At 34.8% G+C, this 21,013-nt stretch overlaps 1 protein-coding gene across 17 annotated transcripts in view; it reads right to left on the reverse strand.

Moving 5' to 3' along the window:
• The window catches only part of LOC106666962 (serine/threonine-protein kinase MARK2-like), a 120,750-nt gene that overhangs the window by 37,313 nt on the left and 62,424 nt on the right, over positions 1–21,013 (reverse strand). For 4 of the 17 annotated variants that reach the window (XM_014394521.2, XM_014394519.2, XM_014394520.2 and 1 more), the window contains one exon: positions 12,170–12,211. The exons of 11 other annotated variants lie outside the window; for them this stretch is intronic. In XM_014394521.2, coding sequence (XP_014250007.1) covers positions 12,170–12,211 — 42 coding nt within the window. Of the gene's footprint in view, positions 1–7,831; positions 7,921–12,169; positions 12,212–18,402; positions 18,578–21,013 lie in introns of those variants that run through there. 2 more of the 17 variants (XM_024227739.1, XM_014394522.2) reach the window with 2 other exon arrangements.

Raw genomic sequence — 21,013 nt, forward strand, 5'->3', positions numbered from 1 at the left:
GAACATTAAACTGTATTCATCCAAGTTGCAGGCTGTTGGAACAGAATCGACGGTAGAAAGTAGAAGGGGCCGGGTTAAATTCTTTCTATAAGTGTCAATGTATTTATCTGACCAAGGCAACCTTTTAAGCGGAGTGGGGCTCTCATAATTAGGGGTATTGTCACAAAACATGGAAAACACTATAGGCTGATGATCTGAGTATGTCTCCCCTAAAACCCAAAAATCCTCTATCAAGGGGCATAAATGAGTTGGTACACATAGCAGGTCACAGACCGAAGCTCCATTTCTAGATATATATGTAAAGTGCCCTTCTGCATCACCAATAGAACGACCGTTAAGAATCAACAAGCCGTAGTCTGCACATAATTCTAGGAATTTTTTACCACGTGAGTTGACGGTTAGATCTCTGGAGCGGCGATACAGACTAAAATTCCCAATACTTTCGAGTTCGATCTCTTCTAAATTTTGTTCTTCCGCTATTCTCACATTGAAGTCGCCCATAACTGTTAGATTTAGATCCCTATGTTCAGACAAAAAATTGGTAAGGTCACTAAAGTCCTGTTCCCAATTATTGCAATTTAAGTATATAGGCAACAGATGGAAAATGATTTTGGGAGTGAAAATTTTGATTAATTCGAAACCATCAATTTGGATATACTTTGCAAACAATGATTTTTTTTTTATCCCAATGACTACACCACCACTTGCGCGTCCGAAGGTGGAGGTTTTTTTTGCAGCATTCCAGCGTAGGTCATGCTTGGTGAAGAAATTTGAAAATAAAGAGTCACCCTGGTTGAGCACATGTGTCTCTAGTAGGATGAATATATGAAAAGAGTTTACAAAATTAAAGAAAGAGCAGCTATGTTTTTTATTACTAAGACCTGCTATGTTATAACACATAATTTTTAAAGGAGCACTCCGACAGACTTTCTTATGCTATTCAGTTGTGACAGAGGAAGACGGATCGCCAGCAGTAATTCGCGATCGACCTGAAGCATTCTCAGAGGAACGAAGACCTTGGATAAGAGAAGAAAGTTCCACTCCACTTATATTGTCGACAGGTTTTCCAGAATCTTTCGAACAGAGTCCAGAAGTCTCATCCCAAAAATAGCACTTGTCTTGGAATAACAGTTTGTCAGAGCGCAGGAGACATTTGGCCCCTGGAATTCGTCTTCGTATTTCGCCTCGAACGCGAAGAAGGTTAAATCTTTTCTGTCTGATCGATGCCGGAAAGTCCTGAGCGATACTGTAACCCGTCCCACGAAGAATAGGTGAGCTCCTTAGTATTCGCCACTTGTCCTGGAGACAGGTTAGAGACACCAAGAGAGGCCTGCGTGTAGCCCCCTCCCTACCCAGGACTTGTACTGAGTTCATCTGAATAGGTTCGGATATCTGGAGGACGCTACTGAAAAAAGTCTGGGCCATTTGGATGGGGTGATCTCCCTGCTTCACCTCTAGGCCGCCGACAATGATATTGTTTTTTCTTAAAGCCATATCCAATGCATCCAAGCGTCGCCTATTCTCCTGGACATCTTTCTTCAATGTAAGGACCTCTTTGCGGAGCGCATTATTTTCTTCTTTTATGCTTAGGAGGTTCTGGTTTAGATCAGTCCTTATCAATTCTATGTCTTTTTTCATCTTTACACTAAAGGATTCAAGTTTTTCGTCTATTATTTTTGCAAATGACTGTAACAGCTCGTTAGAGTCCATGTTTATTTTCTTTTTCGTCGGGGTTTGCAAACTTCCAGGTGAACTTCTGGGTCTTTTGTTGGCTACGTCTGCCCTTGGAGGCGTTGTCTTCTTTGTAAATTTTGTAATATCCTGCTGCATTAAAATGTATATGATGTGGAGCGTGTATTGAAATTGTGTAAGTTATCGAGCGACTTCACACATCAGATTGTATGTACACAGAATTTATAGTTCATGCGTATCAGTAGAAACAACAGCTAAGACTGGAGTAAACAGAACGTATTGTTTACCTGTTGTTGTGACGATGGCGCCCCACCTGCCGTAGATCCGTTGGCTTTTCGAGCTGGAGAGAGGGGATCCTTATCAGCACATCCGAAAGTCCAGCAAGAAAATACAGCGAGACGCCCAAATTAATTTCCAATTAGAGGGTGATAACACTCCTTCAGGGCAAAGATATTCGGAGAACGGATCACCGGAACTACAGGGGATTGGCTTCACAAAACGAAGCGAAAATCTCCACGAAATAAACGGTCAACGAGCGAACGAAAACAGGAGCAACAATAGATACGTGTTATTCGTATGAGCGCACAGTCAAGACTCTATGATTATTCGGAAATCGTGGGATGCGGTGTGGTGTGAAGTAGGTTTCAGAAAAACATTTTCTTTATCGTACCAACGTTTCGATCTTTATTGAGATCATCTTCAGCGCTCAAAATGTGTTTTCTGCGTATTTGTGCCGTTCTTGCGCCGTGTTGAGAGTGCCCACACAACTCTTTGAACAAGAAAACAAACACTTTGAGCCTTGAAGATGACCTCAATAAAGATCGAAACATTGGTACGATAAAGAAAATGTTTTTCTGAAACCTACGTCACACCAGACTGCATCTCACGATTCCAGCTAATAAATACATTAACTCAAAGATATTATTTCCAGCAATGTATGAAAGGGCTCGATATATACGACCATGTACGTTTATCTGCTTCGGTGTAGAATTAATTTCTAATTTTAACCACTACTAGACTTCGAAGTTGTTTAAAATCTGCAGGCAGGACACACCTTTTTGCGGTGTTAATTCCTCACATCCTGTTACTATGTCCTTTGAGGTAAGGGTGTCTCCGCGGTCTATCTTTTGCGAGATGCCCGAAAGTTTATTATCGACGGTTTTGGTTTGGGTCAAGGTACCCTATTGAACAAATACTTGGTTTGAAAGATACGATTAACAAACAATCGAGAAAAAGCGCACCAAACCTTTACATCAATGACGTCTGTTTTCATTGAATTGTTTCAAAATTAACAATAACGGCATGTACTTATCGTAAGAAATTAACGACAATGATGGTGTTTGTGAAGCATTTTTAACGATGTAAACTACCCATATTTTTTTTAAAAAATGACATTCGTTTAATTAATAAAAACAATATTAGTTTAGAACAATGCGAACTTTCCATTTTACAATCAGACGAAATGTAAAAGAGATCAATTCAATTCACCCAAGGAAAGATTAAATTAAATTCCCGTACCCACAAATGTAATCATATATTGAACTGTATGCAAATTAATAGGAAAAATTGACAGCTTTGATAACTATTGTTATTGTCCAGTTGAGTTCAATTGTTATTACCAAAAATACCAAATCTGAAGGCTATGTAATTGAAATGGTATATATATCTTCCGTTATTTTATTTCATTTTATAAATATAATTTTTAAAATGTAATGTGTACGTAACCGTTCTAGCCAAACATATGATCATAAACGTTGCTTGTAGTCTTATGTTTACATAAATCTTTTTTTAAATTGATCAATTTGAACTGATTCCGATATGAAACTAAAACTAGGTTATGGAGGAGCTGCACACAATTGCTTTTTAACCTACCACATAGACTCATTCACAGTTTTCCCACTTCCGTTTGCATCCCCTTCAAACCGCCATGTCTCGTTTTCATTACTTCGTTCACGGTTTCACCCGATTTGAGACTTTCTCCTTGGTTTTTGCATAACCCATTGAAAATTCGATAAAGAGTGGAGAGCAAAAAGGAGTTTATCGTTCCGTGTCGAAGTTCGCTTTAAACTCGGCTGTTCTGCGTTGTCACTGAACTTACAAGTTGCACCATACTATTCGATTCGGCATACTTTTTTTAATAGCAGCATCCATTAAAATGCAAGGACGAATGACTGCGCGCTATACGGTTTCCTTATTTCAGTTTGAATCGACCACCGTGTCATTAGATGACTTCCTCCACTAAAATCGGCAGAATCATCCTTATTATTACATAATTGAACATTAAAATTTTCCCAATAAAAAAAACGTTCACGACAACTTTACTTTTCCAAAAACGATCAGATGTATGGAGTATGAAGAGGCTGAGACATGTTTATAATTACACAAATTGTAAACATGGTCATGAAGTGACTTTCTAACATTTAAAAAAAATGAATATTTCTCTACCCGGTTCGCAGTGAGGAATTTAAAGTAGCTGAACTCTTTTATAGGGAAAACAAACAAATTAATAATGAACGATAAAATTACAAATTTGTTGAATTGAAATAAGGAAATCCGCTTAGATCAGAAAGCCAAACAAACTGGCTCAATTTGTAGCAAGAATTGAATCATTAAATAAATCATAGTCTTTGAAAAAACGTGCCTCGGTAATCTACTCGATAATGAAATTTCCATCCTTACGAAAAATCAATTTTTCATTTTGCTGTTATCTCTCACGGTAATAATTACGTGTTGTTTCTCGGTTAAAAAGTGATACATTAACGTTTGTTAAAGGCGAAATGATATCGCTATTAGTATAAAGTGGACGGAGAAATTTCAACTCCTTGCCAGGCTGGCTTTCTACGGCATTTTTTTGTGACCGGGAGCACGGAGAGAAACCGAGCTGTTTGCGAAGTGGAAGTGAACAGCTGAAAGTGAAAACGGAGGCGTGTTGTCGAGTAGATTCTATAAGTTAAATAAGTATAATCGGTTCATGTAAAAGTGACAAGCGATTTCTTCTCCTATCCTCGACTGATAACCGGTGAAAAGAACCGAAATAGGTTGTTTACGATTTGGATGAGAAATGGCGGGCTCATTACGTTTAATAAAAAGGTCGAAGAGTGAAAGCCTATTAATCTCTGTATAAGCCAATTGCAGAGATTAGAACCGGTTGCTCATAGAACTAAAGTGATACGAGATTTCCAACGCGAAAGCTTAATTTGCAATTGTGAACATTAGCCTTCAATTTGATTAAACTAGATAATTCAAGTCCGTCGGCTCTCGCTTTTTGTCCAAACTACGCTATATATTCAGCCTGAATAACTTTTAACTTTACTATAAACTTTCGATGATACTATACATGATGTACAACCATTTAACCCAACGTAATCAAGATAACAATCTTATTTCTTAAGAATCATTAGAACTATCTGTGGTGTTAAGGTACCTTGTAACCTTACATAGTCCTGCAATGATTTTCACAGATAAGTACTTAAACTCACATAAGCTTTGGTGTACCAGAGGTTATATTCGAACCGTTTCGAACACAAAATTTTGAGTAATTTTATTTTGGGACTCGTTGAGCACTCTTATTTGTGGGCTAATATCCATTGAAAATTTGGCCAGTTAAACAAGAAGCTGCGCTGATCGCACATACAAATTCCGATAAAAGTTTAATTTTATTAAATTATTATTATTATTAAAAAGTATCAAGCATATACTTTTGTTTATAATTACTAGTTAACAATAATTAAACAAATATTTTTCCAACGATCCGGATTTCGAGCTTTTAGCTCATCATCAGGTTGAAGGAGTTCTTTTCTTAAGACATTAATATTGTAGAACTCCTTCAACCTGATGATGAGCTAAAAGCTCGAAATCTGGATTTATATTTTTTTTTTAATCATAGTAAGTAATGCCCTGAAAAGACAGTTGCAAGGTAAAGTACATGGAACAGATGAGACTAAAAACTGAGTATAAGGCTAAATCTTTTTAAAAAATAGTTCCTACTCACAGCAAGTTGTTTTCTAACGATCCGGATTTCGAGCTTTTAGCTCATCATCAGGTTGAAGGAGTTCTACAACATTTCTTAAGACATTAATATTGTAGAACTCCTTCAACCTGATGATGAGCTAAAAGCTCGAAATCCGGATTTATATTTTTTTTAAAAACATAGTAAGTAATGCCCTGAAAAGGGAGTTGCAATGTAAAGTGCATGGAACAGATGAGACTAAAAACTGAATACGAGACTACATCTAAAAAAAAAAATATATATATATAAAAAATAAAAAAAAATTAGTTCCTACTCACAGTAAGTTGTTTTCTAACATCCGGATTTCCAGCTTTTAGCTCATCATCAGGTTGAAGGAGTTCTACACCATTTCTTAAGAATTTCTTAAGAAATTAATGTTGTAGAACTCCTTTAACCTGATGATGAGCTAAAAGCTCGAAATCCGGACGTTAGAAAACAACTTACTGTGAGTAGGAACTATCTTTTTAAAAGGATCTAACACCGCATTCACTCCCCCATTCATCATTTCTATAAGACTAAATATTGAATAGAACAAAATGGCGAAACTTGTCTGTCAATGCCAGTGAGAGGAAATCTCTATTTACTTAACACAACAATATACTTAAATCACCAATTCAATATTGTCAAACCACAATATCCTTGTTTTGTAATACTTAATTTAATAATTATTTTTTCATAACGTTCAACAGTAATTGCCAACATGATAATCCGCAACGTTGCATAATGTAATAATAATATAAAAAAATCATCTAGCGAAATCAATCGATCAATTACCAAGGTTGACAAGGTGTACTGAAGCATAGTACAGGAGAGTAGAGCAATTTTTTAGACCTTGACTTTTACAAAAGGCTCTATTAGAAATCGTAAGGGTGAATTTGATTTTATTTTTTCAACTTGTATATGTTAATGTTATATTAAATTTAAAGTTTTAACCTGGAGGCTTTCAATTTTCAAATAGATAAAGTATTAAAATTGAACAATGCCCCCAAGAGATATAGGAAACCTTGATCTACTTATTTCTCTTCTATGCGTTTCTACACTAGGTTTAAGTCCTGATAATATTTTTTCTCCCAACTAAATCGTTAATATATTAAGAGGAAAATAATGCAACTCGGCGTAAGATAATGCGACTTATCTCACTTTTCAAAAGGTTTGATTTTGACATTGAACGTTAGCATAATAACATATTGGAATATAATGACGATAGGCCAACAAATTGCAATGGAAAAAAAAATAGAATCTTTATAGCCTGATAATAAATCTCATAATTTTTCATGGATAAGATCAATTTTTCATCAAAAAGTTGTTTTGGAAGATCAAAATTCAACCAATTATTAAGAGGAAATGATGACGGTATATATTAAGTAGTGACATTTTTGTTAATGCAAAACTGGGACCGTTATGGTCTCGTATGCACCGTTTCGATTGTATACATAACAACTTTCTTGGAAAAAAATTAGGACCTTTGGAAATCCCACAAAAAACGTAAGAAACAATAGGTTTATGTCTCAGCCCCTGTTCCCACCGTTACGAAATATCTTACTTAATTCGTGATAAAGCTTGGCAAAGCAGCGTTTACGCGATAGCTCGAAATTAGGGGAAACATCTGCAATCCTCTCTGGTTCCAGAGGGGTTTTGCAAAGCTGGTAAGCTTTCTTTTGTCTTTTTCCCTCGCCCCCCTCTTGCGTTAATATCGCCTTCATGAAGGACATAATCGTGTCATGCATTCAAGACCGGTTCATTATGAAATTAACGTTACGTGATTCGAAATATAACAAAAAGTCTATTTGAAAAGATCTCACTGTTATCAAATAACAAAAAATTAATTATCTCTTGAGTGATTTATTTGAAAACCAAGAGTACGATGACATCAGAATCGATTGATAATCATTAATCCATCTTTTAGACATGCGTAAGAAAAAAACACGGCGAATATCCTTGTGGCCTTGTGAATTATTTAGGTTGAATATCAGCCATTTTTTGACAGATATTGAGTTTAACAACACTTAGACGAGCAGTTTGGTTAATAAAGGCTTTAAAAAAAATCAAGTGGAAACTGGCTTCTACGTAGGCGTCAAGTACAGATCATCTGATATAATCCATGGAACGAGATTTTAAAGTAAAGATCACCTTTTAAAAACCGACCAAACGAAGCACAGAGCACTCACACTACCAGCACAGAACACAGACTAAAGCCTGGTGGGACCGCGAGCGAAACGCCCCACTTCCCGGCTTGTTCCCCACCACGGCTGCAATAATTCCCGTGTCAACTGCAAGCGCATTTTTTCTTCCATCAACGACCTGGGATTCATATTGAATTCGGATTGTACAAAAAAGGGAAACTAAGAGGACTTGAGGCTCACATAGCATGCGAAGGCATCATAGAGACGGTCGAATTTGGTATGACCGAGTTGGAAACAACTTGGAATGATAAAAGAATAACCTTTGGCATTAAATTTTCAATTTTATATTTCAACTCGTGTTCACCTTTGTAAAGATCAACGCACAATCTAAATCGCTTACCACTCTTAAATAACTTCAAAACCTAGGCATGAAAATGGCAGTCTAAACACTATCTCTCCAGCCTTATAATCTTGGCTCAGTATTTAAAAGCAATAAAAGTAAAAAAAAAAAAAAAAAAAAAATAAGAAGAATAAGAATAATATTGAACACGGGCTGTACTTGATGGAAAGGAAAATTCAATTGTTAATGCCAAGCTTTCGACCTATTTTAAGATCATCATCAGGGAAAAAGGCCTTCGCAATGTTAGGACTGCACTTGAACATTTGAAATGGTTTATTACAAACTTAATTATGACCTTAAAGTAAGTCGAAAGCATTCCAGTAACAAGTGAATTTGTTTTATCATCAAGGCCATACCGATATCCAGATTATTCGTGAGTAAAAATCTGGTCGATACATCTAACTGGAACTTTTCTGAAAGTAATGCTTTAAATAATTTTCAATCGGTTTGTTTAAAACTGTACAACAATTAAGAGCTTTCCAGGATAGAACTGATGATCGGATTTCCAATGCTAAGAAACTGAAATTCAATGCCGTGGGGATTGGCGTCAAAATCTTCAAGTAAATGATTTCGTTGGGTGCATTTACAAGGCTGTTCTAAGATAATTAACTGCCATGTTAATTGATGAAAACGTATTTCTTTCCTGTTAACGAAGATATTAGTTTAAGATGAGTTTTCGTAAAGACCCCAATGGAAAAATTGGAATACTTAAATCGTAGGCTTTCGGCCGTATGAAACCCGTTTATATAATAGGGATTTTGGTATTGCTGTTAGAAGTAAACGTCAGTTCGGACTTCTTAAACATTGATCTCGAAAAATGAATGAGCTATTTTAGAAAGAAAGAATAAATAGATTTTTGAAATATGAAAACGTTCAATATTAATTATTTCTACTATTTGGAGATCGTGAGGTGCGGTCTGGTGTGACGTAGGTTTTATAAAAACATTTTCTTTATCGTGCCAACGTTTCGATGTTTATTGAGATCATCAACAGAGCTCAAAATGTTTGTTTTCCGTGTAGATGTGCCATTCTTGTATGTCGTGTTGCAACAAGAATGACACATCTAGACAGAAAACACACTTTGAGCCCTGAAGATGATCTCAATTGAAATGTTGGCATGATAAAGAAAATGTTTTTCTAACTACGTCACACCAGACCGCACACTTCACGATCTCCAAATAATCATTAACTAACAGTCACTAAACACCACACATTAATTATTTCATGTACTCTGAGATATTTTAGGAATCGATTTTTCAAATTAACTCCAGAAGGGCGAACAACCAAATGCTAAAAAATTATCATGCAAATTCAGGAGTACACACAAGCAACAAAAAACTGCAGTCAACCGAATCTTTAATAATTTTTCTTGTTTTCTTAAGTTAAATTAACGTTACTTAAGACGTCAAATTAGCGATTTAAGTGACCATTGAATAAATCAATAAATGCAATGTGGGACACGGTTTATTCTATTTGTTCTAATTACTTTACCTATAAAAGCCATGTGTTAATAGCTTATTCCAAATGATTTCTCCAGAACCTACCTTTTCGGCTTTTGAGTGTATAACACTCGAAAAAATGATCAAGCCGTTCCCGACCATTGGAAGAAACTTTTCCGTAGGATATTGCAGGTGTAAAAAATTAGAAGAAATGTTTTGAAAAACGAGTTTTAAAAACTCTCGCGGCCAGAAGTGGTCCAGCCCACTCCGACAACTCTCTAATATAATGGCATTTTCACTTTTATCAGACTTGAGTCACGGGGATGAATCATTTTTACAAGGACGACTTTCGTTGTCAATTTTCCTTGTTCACGGGTCGGCGTGAAAACAAAAAGGATGGGAAAGATTCCATAAAAAAATCTATTATGCCATGACGGCTTATTGAACAAAACAGTCCAATCAGAATTTGATCGGCTCTGTTTTAGCAAGGCTGCACGTATTTCAACGGGAGCAAACAATGTATGACAAGATGTTTTGTTGTTTTCCATCGGTTTGGCCGGCTCGAGTGTACTCATCCAGGTCGAAAGCCTCGGACGATTTAAACAAATACAGAGCTTTTTTTAAAAAAACACAACAACAATAAATCAACGTTTTGACGGTCTTGATTTCTCAACTTTCTAAAAAGAACGCAACGAGATTTAACGGCTTCAATGTCGTTATTCTAATTTTCCTCTTAGATAAAACAGGTCAGGAAAGTTGTTCCACCTCGAGACGCGCGCTCAGCCCAAGACAAACAAGATTTTCTCGGATAAGACGATTTTTTTCGGCCGCATTCTACAATCTAGAGAAATACAAAGGATTGAATTTGCATTAAAAAGAAGAGAATACCTTCAAATTTCTTTGAATTTGAAAAATTAAAGTACCTACTGCATTTTAATGGGAAAAGAAAAATTATGGATAAACGTATGAAAAATATGCTGATGTCGTTATATGATAAATACATGTGTTATATTGCAAAAAAAATGCAATTACTCAAAAGTTAATAAGGTGTAAAAAAAAGTGTATATTTTGTATAACTAGTACACTAATATTAAAGCAGTTTTGTTTTAGCAAACATTAGGAGCAAAACCTAACAGTTTTCTTTACATCAAGGAGTCAACCTCATCCAACTTTCATCAGCGCTATCCAGAATTTGTTCTACCATTTACCTACCTCTTCATTTTACATTACCCGCTGTTACCTCAAAATCGTCAAACAACGTTATACGATGGTGACGCATTTGTTAAGCTCTTTTTTAAACTTTTTCCTTTTCTCTTTTTAAACTTTTTCTTCCTTTCGACAGAAGAATGTTCAGTTATGTGATTTGCCGGCTAACGTTAGGCCTTAATTTACAATTATGGAATAAAGTCAAATTTTATGGTTTGTGGGTAAAATTATTCTCTAACACATTCATCATCGCCACGTACATAATTATCACTAGATTTACTTAACAAGTTTCTTTTTACCTCAACAATTATTGAATATCTTCGATCAATCTGGATCTTGGTATGGTCTGGACGAAGTCTTTGGCAATGTTGGGACTGAGCCGGTCTTCAACTAATTATGCCAGTGGGTAAACATATAACATTGTTTTGCTCTGATGATGACCTTAAAATAGGTCGAAAGCTTGGTACTAACAATTAAATTTGTTTCTTCATCCATACCGTACGAAGATACAGATTATTTGTGAAGTAGTCGATACATCTAACACTTTAAATATCTTCGATAACAGTATCGATAAAACCTTACTTTTAGGGATTTTTATACTAATGCATCCATTATAGAATTTCTCTAATGTTTTAACCGGGTGTTAGAAATGGCATGCTTTACCGGACTACGTCTCACAGTTATGAGTTCTTATGAAAGGTATTGGTCAAGATAAAAAATTCAGTGTCACGAGCGGGATTCGAACCCACAATCTTCGGCTAAATATGCCACTGCTCTACAACTTGAGCTATCATGACTTCGATACGCTCGGACACTAACTTCCCATCTCAACCTCACCTCTGGAATTTTCCCTCCTTTCTGCCATTTAATAATTAATTGAAAAATGTTAATTGGTCAATCGGAACACGAACTGTAATGGAGTTGTGAGTTCTATTTCTTAAATAGAAAATAGGTGAAAAATTATACAAAACTCTTATATGCATAAAAAGGTTATTTGTACTACTTTCACATTAAATTTAGGAAATGAGTGAAGGACTATTTATAACAGTTATAACTTATAAGTAGAAAATGTGAGGCGTAATAAAAAGGCGGCCTAGTTGACGGTACCGTTGAGTACCAGTCTGAAAAGGTCTAACGGCATCAAGTCGTAGCTAACTTTATTTAAACGTTTCTTGCGAGAAATAAGCCAAAATTGTACAGCACGGGGGGACGGAATTTGTGGTTAAAAGTAGCCTTTAAGTGAAAATCAGATATTGTCTATAAACGACTACTAAATAATTCATTACAAGTTCAAACTCACCATTTTTGGATTCAAGTTTACCTTTGGAGGCCCATTTCTTACCTGAAACAAAAAAAAAGACGAAATCATTAGATATTCAACGGAGAAGAACGAAGTGGGTCAGCAAGAACAATAGTTTTTGGTATCTCTGCGATCTAAATGCTAGTATCGAACGGTTTACGTTCGTATTTCCATCCTTCCCGGTCCAAACTTGCAATTTCACTTCCGTATTGACAAAGCAACGTCAATTTAGCTCATTACTGTTCAATTTATTGGAGCCGGCGAGCAAGGCCGCACCTTAATGGTACCGGCTGACCTTGCTGCTTTTACCGCCAAGTACACTGCGGTCAAACTCTGCGTGGAAAAATATTTTACTCAAAACTGCAATGCTCCATGTTGAAACGTGTGTACGATTCATGAAATGGCGTTTACATTGATTCAGAGCCATGACGACAGATTAGATAAAGAAACAAAAACAAATCGCTAGACCGATTAGAAAAATTTCAACGTATTAATGTAATTGCGACAATTAAGTATACTCTTATGGTTAAACACATTTATCTTTTTGGACAAAGAAATATTTCCTTTTTACTTAAGCCATCGATTTAAAAACAGTTTAACACCAGGCGTAGGATATGAATAATCAACTTAAATTGTTCAACATCAACTGGTTCGAACTTTAAGCTTCGTTACACGATCTTCACAGGATTCTGCAAAGCATTAGTTCAAAAACTGGTGTAAATTTAGCCTAAACAATGCACGATAAATGAAGTATTAACTGCTAATGACTGGATTAACGTTGACGTCAAATGCGCACTAATAATGGAACAGGTTTTAGCCCTGCTGATAGGGGGCCGGCGGACTCTCCTGTTTGGCCATTAGGTACGGGCATTTCCACGTTGATCTCCCACATTAAACTCGCGTGAAAGTAATTCTTATAATCGCTCTCACAGCCATTTTAAGACTGAAAAGGAAATTACCACATACGACTATTACATAACTTTTTTAATAAAAAATATATACATATAACAAAATATATATAAATCTGGAAAGATTAAAGGGCTGTTTATTATGTAAGATCAATTTTTTTTCTTTTTGTAGGGCCTCTCGAGCTCGTTGGACAAATCGGGGCGTTTCTCTTCAAGTATCTGTTAAAATGTCAAGTTGTTGACCAAACACTTCTTGCAATTGTATTATCTTACGTCAAGGCTATTCACCCCAGAAATATATCATTCAAAAATTTATAAGAGTAGATAACCCATATTCATCATCATTTAGAAAATATAAGACAGGATATATTGGCAGGTTGAACAAATAATGATACTTAAACCACAAAAGCTAGTTTGGAAACACAATATCCTATTTAACATATAAAAAATCCAAGAACTGAACAGTGCAGTCTTACTAGAATATTATTGAATGATATTGAATATTATTAACTGAAAATGTTATCATTTTCATAGTTTTCTTTAGAAAGTTATTATTTAAATATGCTTAATTCAAGTACACGTGTTTAAATGATTTTTTTATTTTAAATGCCCATGCTGATTTTTTATAATTTAAACTGAAACAGGTTAATTGAATTTGAACATCATCCCACAGGCGACCTTAAATGCCATGAGACAAAGGGTTATAAATAGGCGTCAATTGTTTTTTCCATATCGAATATTCATGCCCACCTTTTAAAACATTAATGGGGTATGAAAAATTTATTAAAATTAAAATGCGCATTAATTATGAGAGGAAATTATCCGATTGGCCGGAATTTTTGGCGTTTTCCCCAAAAAATGGTGATATTTTTTTTAAATTTTATGTAGAACCTATTTGCTGAACTTATTAAAAGGCCCCGGCCTAATTACTTCAACTATAAATGAACAATTTTCAAAAAAAAACTTGATAACATCCGTGAAATGTCCTGCAGCGTATTATCAGTGTGATCACTGCGTCCCAGAGATAAACGTACACGATTAGAAAGCTGACACGAATTAATTCACCGGTAATTACCAGGATGAACATCACAGGCGAAACACTATTAAAACTGTGTGAACGCGAAATTAATGATCTTTTTTCCATTCTCTATGTTTTTATTTAAATGGAAGATGGACATGGTATTCAGAGTGATTTAGGCTACATTTGTACAAAAATCCGTGATTAAATAATATTGTTGCTTTCTTCGAAAAGACCCTAACATTGATTATATTACCATTTATCACACAATAAATAAACGGAAATGTGTACAAAATTTTTGCAACTATCGAGAATATTAATTACAATATTTTACACTAAACATCAAGAAAAATTAATAAGATTTAATATTAGAGATAAACGTTGTTAATAGTAAATTACAACAAACAGTAATAAGCGTAGTGTGAAAGTTTGTTCGGCTGTTAAAGGCTGTCATTCATTTCCATTTTAATATTTTACTAACCAAATGAACTCATGCCTACTTGAATTGAATGACAATACAGATTTAGTTAATATGCATTGAATATAATATTACACTTCTGTATTTATTTTTGGTTATAAATAAATCTAACACAATTTATAAACATAGTATTGTTTATAGGAGATCCCAGAACAAATAGGGTTAATTAATTGAAAGCTGGATAGCATGGTGCTTTGCAAGACCGAATACAGGGATTTTCTATATATAGATCACGTCAACCTGATTAAAATTAGCCTCTCCGAATCGATATTACAAATTAACAACTATTCCGAAAGTGAATCAACTAAAATAGCCAAGGGCAGGAAGCAAGCTAGAGAGAATAATGACTGCTAAAGAAAGTGATGCTAAACCCGCAACACCATGGAGAACTGTTGCGTTGCCGAACCCAGCCCCTGGCCTTGAACTGACGGAAAACTATCGACATTATTTATGTAGTCCATTAAGAAACATATGTTGATATTTATATAAAATAATATATTGCTTAGAATGTCTGTTGGATGTTTCATTCATGTTTTGTGATTTCTGAGAATAATCTATCTCCAATAATTTAAAATACGATAAAAACCGTATTCATTACATAAATACATCGTGTATATTACATTTTGTGGAAAATAGGTAAAATATTTAAAAAAATATATTGGGAGGAATGACGTCTAATAAAGAAAACACAAAAGAGTCTAGTCATCACACCGTGAATAAAAAACTGGCTGATGGTTAATTGCGTAACAAATTGTACATTTTATCCTCTGCGTGTGGCCTAGCAATAAATAATTAAATTACAATTGTGTCATTGGCTATGTTTATGTTCAGTATTGTAATTTTTAAATTATAAACTTTAAAAACAATAGTATGTATTACGTTTCATTATATGTAGGATATCTATTATTGATACAGCCAAGGTCAATGTGTGTTGGGATCTTTTGATGAATACTACTAATCAATTTTCAAGCCATTTCACCGTACAATCACGGAGGAGCAGTGTTTCTTCCTATAAGTTCGTGTATGAAACCACAGTTCAAAAATACAGTGAGAGGACACGCAATTTAGAGGAAAATCGCTATCGTCGTTTTGATAGAGTATATTACTGTTTAAACTACAATCGTAATCTGGTTTTTTAAGATTTCCTCTAAAAGGTTAAGGAAAGAACGCCCTCCTAAAGCAATAAAGTCATTATTACCAAGGCTGGTTTACAATCTAAACTACGACTAACAGAATATAAACAGATAATAGCCAGTGTTAATACTATTAAACTGTAAATAGCATTATTAAATATCGCGTTAACGCAAGAGCCGGAAAGCAAGTAATAATACTTCTAATAGATCTGGAGTGTTGTAAGGGTAAATGAACTCTATATAAACAATTTCTTTTTCTGAACGGATGGAGTAATTGTGGGAATAATCGTCAACAAATACTCCTATCCGTGTATGCTGAGGTTTTATCTGCAAATTTCTCTACAACAGGAAGAAATTGAACAATATCAATAATAAAATTCTCGCCGTTTTCCCTCAATCCCTGCTATGTCGTTTAGCAAGGATGTCTGCGCGCAAAAGTTTGAGGGATAAGCTCACTGTTTTTTTCCTTCGATTCAAATGTTCATTTCATTTACAGAGCTCTTGTTTCTAAAAATGAAGCATTGTCAAAATAAGAAATCGCGTTAATCGGCGACAGTCCACGAATCTATTCGCAATTTATTTACAACATTGTATATAAAAAATAAATAAGTAAAGTGGCTAATTCACACTACTAGTCATTTTAGTGGAAAAATCGTCAAGGCAAAACGATAAATATTTCCTTGCGCTTTTTCAATTTACTTAACTAATAAGCACTCAGCAACACCAATAATTTGTGGCAAAATAAAACTTTCTTGTACTCAAAACGTATTCACAACTATTACAAATGTGATTACAAATCGGCTGTTTGATCAATGACCGTTTGTCTGAGAATATGCTGGATTGGATGGCTTGGCAGAACTGCAGTTCCACTCAGTACGACCAAATTGAACGTAGTAAGGTTTTGTATAAGGTTAGTTTAGTTTTGACGGTCAAGTCTAATTACAGTCTTAGAAGTCTTCCTAGTTGTCTAAGACTTCTGTTGACTTGTAGTCCCTTAACTCTTGTGAGGGGTTCCACGTCAGTGTGCTATTTAGCTCTGTCATAAGTATTTAACTTGAATGGAAGACGGTATCTCTTTGTTGTTGATGTATAGTGGAAGGCAAGATTGTCTTTTCAATGTGAACGTATTCTAAGTACAAATTTTTCAGTTTTGTCCTCCATATTTTGCACCAGTCTTCTTGGATGTTGATGTAGCTTGCAAAGAATTCGAATTAGAGGGCAAAACTGCGGTATCGTCCGTGTAGGTCATATCATAAGGTGTACAGATAGATTAGCAGTATAAATTATACAACCCTCTATATCTAGGAACGCACCCAACTCTTTATTCTCCAGAGCAAGAGGAGATAGTATCGACAACTCCAAACCTTGTTGGATCGTGGAGTGATGGGACGGAAGACAATGGTGAGAAAGACGGAGTATCTAGGATGGACATTAAGCGCTTTAGCAGGAGTCTTTCAAGTTTTTTGGACAGGGATGAAGTCTGTAAATGGATATGTAGTTGGAAGGCTGGTGAGCTTGGGGAATGAGAATAACGACGGAATATTTCCAGAAGAGGATAGTGTGGTTCATAGGTGGCATTACTTATTGATGATAAGAAAACTATGGCCTTTTGTGGGAGTTTTCGAAATATGTTGGAGGTAATTAGGTCATGTCCAGGGGATTTTCTACTTAAGGATTTGTAAATGTGGTATTTTTACTTCATGGTGTGCGTGAGGGGCATCATTTCTGTCTTGATGAGGAGTAAAGGTGTATTGTAAATGGGTTTTAAGTTAGATTTATCTTTATCGCACCTGACCAGGAGTCATCAGATAAAATAAAACGTAAATAAATAATAGCTTTGAAATCATTAGAGAAAGAGCAAACATTAAATTTTCGTTATGGTTCGCTTTGCATGATTCAAATCGGCAACGCTAGATTCCTCTGGTAAATATTTTGCCATAGAATGTCAGCGGGATCCAAGTTTGACCTACATGACGAAAACTGCTGTATATAAACGTTTATATGTAGTAAACACATACTAAAACTGCCTTGTGAGATTAAAATAATTAATACATTTTAAAAAAGAGAGAGAGAAAGAGAAGTGATGCAAAAGTACAAATTACAAAAAATAAAAAATATTAATAAAACATTACTAGAATTGACAAATTTTATTTTTTATTAATTTATGTACAAAAATTACTTTTAAATTGCATCCCAAAATTTGTAATGAATAACAAATATGACCGAAGTGTAAAACTACAAACATTAGAAAAAATATTTCTGAAGAGGCTATCACGAAAAAGCTGTATTTTCATTGCTGAAATATGCTTAACATGTAGAAATAGTTCAATGGTAAAGCCAAACTATGCGTTTACCATTTGTTTTCTAGAAAGGAACAATCGAAATAATACTAATAAATCCGGTTGGCGTTACCTCCCTGAAAATAATACAAACCGCCAAAAATATTATTTACAAAAACAAGTTAACCTCTTTGAAGAAATTTATTTCACGAGGATCCACACTGAATCTATCAATAACAATAACATTTACCTTCGATTCGAATTGTTTGTAAATGTTCGATTAAACAAGGAAGTGTTGTGAAAGCGTGTCATCAACAGTAACATCGTTAGGGATAATCCAGCCAGTCCGGGTAATCCAATATTCCCCGAATGAAAAAGTTGTTGATCTTGTGGTGGTGGTAGATGGTGTTCACTTACCACATCGAGTGGATAGCTCGGGATGCTGCCTACATGGCTGCTCAGCGGACTCTGGTGTATCTCCAGAGCCAGTTGAAAAGCGCTCTGATCAATACGCCAGGGTTTCCACCCCAACCCGCAAGACCAACCCCCGAATACAAGCGTACAGACGGGCGCATGTACGCGAGGACTGTCTCCTCATAATTTTTGGGGGTAAATAAATAATGAGATCTTGTATCTGGAGTGTAAATAATGTAATAATAACATCGGGGTGAACATGCCAAGAAAAAGTTTATATATACTACAATACATTCACTAGGCCTTTTCCTCGTTGGCTATATTGAAAGTCAACATAAATACAAAAAACATCAACTTAAACAAAACAGATGTATGTAACGTTATAAAATAGAAATTGGACATCGTTCCCTATAATAACTTTTTTAATGAAAAAATAAATAAATAAAATCCAAAGAATAAACATGATTCCATCACGAAAAGAAAATTGTAAAATAAAAACCTCAATGTTATCACATTTCTAAGCCTTTATTGGCGTAATAAGATCAAACTCAACGAATGTTGTTCAAAATTAAATGTTATCAATTTGTTATTATTAATCAAGTTTCAATTAAAAATACATATTATTTATCTGTAGATGTATATTATTATTTTTAAAGAGGTTTTGTTTCCTGTACATATTATTCGAATATGTAGTTACTTTGTGATCAGCCTTCTCAAATTCTAACGTTGATTGAAAAAGGATCGGGGATGAGGCCCAGAGGTTCCGACCGAGAGGAAGAATAGTTTGGGGATGGACAAAACAAAAAGTGTGTTTGAAAAAAAAACACATGAAAAAGTTTTAAAAAAAAGACAAATCATAAATAAAAAATTGTAGAAGATCATGGATATGGTCCAATGAACAAAACGTTTTACAAGTTTGTCAAGCTTTATGCATATTCATTTCGCCTGCCTCAGGGCACTACAATAGGTAAACATTTCTTATTATAAATAACATTACGACGTACTCCAATAAAAAATTAAGAAATTCACGTACAATTTATGGGGAAAAAATATATGGGATCTGGAGTATATATAAACTCTCCCTTAAAAGTCCTTAGTTATGAAACTATAATGTAATAATATTTACAAAACAGAAAACTTCAGCACTTTAATTTTTTTTAAACATCTCTTTATCAAGCGAAAACAATAGTGAGTTACAGAACGTTCGAGGCTACTCCAAGGGCAGTTACCTTGTCACAATAGTGCCAACCTTAATCCTATTATAAATAAATAAGAAAAAAAGTCATATCACAACGGCACAAATAGATAAATATGTAAATTACATATTCTTCAGTTTCCAAGCAATATATTTTTTTCAGTAATTAAGAATTCCTCTATATATTAAATTCAGGTTATCTGCTTTTAAATTACATGAATTCTCATGTTTAAATATATGCATAATTTAGTTTTTGTCTCGCCATAACAGACAGATGTACAATTAACTTATTTTACTTTAAGTTTGTACTCTGTTCTTCTTTACGTTGATTTATAAAACGAGACTCGTCTCTAGATACGGTACCAATTTTTAAAACTTTAAAACTAAACTTAAAAACGTGAGTGGTGTGTAAATTACGTAAGGCACAACCCTGCACAACCCAATATCGATGATGATAGCTGGGAAAAGCCGTTTATGAATACCGAAAGATATTTGGGAAAACACCAATAAAATAAGAAAATCTCGTTTAGATTTGCATCACGTACTTTCACCAGATGATGTAGGCGGTCGAGGAAGCGGAAAAGTGTTGTATCATTCGTCGAATATCACTACTACTTTTGGTACCGTAAAGAATCGTTTAATCTACGGTATCGTAATCGACTTTTAAGATTTTCACTTTTACGCTAAATAAACTTACTTGTAGCACCTTTTTATTCCTTCCTCCTCTTACTTACAGCAGATTGCATAAATTTTAATGTTTAAATGTTGCAAATACCTATAATTATGTTTCAATTTCATCCAAAAATAAAAAACATTGGATGTCTACAATGTTTTTATTTATTCTGGTCAATCAAGTCTGACTACTATAATAATGTAATGGCGTAATTATCAACAAAGTAGCTATCCGACGTTGCTACGTTTGGCTAAATAATTATCTGTAACTTTAGTCAGAATAAAATTATTAATCAAAAATCAACATATCTTGCTAATTTGTCAAACAAATCTTTGCCAGCTGAAGGATGTCCTGATCACTATTGTACGCCCATTCACGCTGTGAGCACCCCCACTGAAGATGAAAGCTCGCCTGACAAAAACAAACATTGTGACTTGTTGGACCAGAGTTAAACTAGTCCCCCAACTCAAAACTTTGTAAACATGGCAAGTTCTAATGTCAATACTATGTATGCAATAATGCAAAAACACAAGACACTTGTAACGGAAGGAAAAAACAACAGACAAGGCTGTTATGAATGATTTTGAAAATTTGTTTTTCCGTTCGCCACGATAAAAGCGAAAGATAGGAAATGAAGTTTTAGAACAAGAAACTGCAAGTTCGTTAACGAAGTCTAGCAAAGAATCCTACTAAACTTTAGCCTCATTGTGCCTTGTTTTGTCTTATGTAACAATTGTCCTAATTAG

This window comes from Cimex lectularius, unplaced genomic scaffold (assembly GCF_000648675.2).
Source record: "Cimex lectularius strain Harlan isolate CLEC.00 unplaced genomic scaffold, Clec_2.1 scaffold189, whole genome shotgun sequence".
NCBI lineage: Eukaryota > Metazoa > Arthropoda > Insecta > Hemiptera > Cimicidae > Cimex > Cimex lectularius.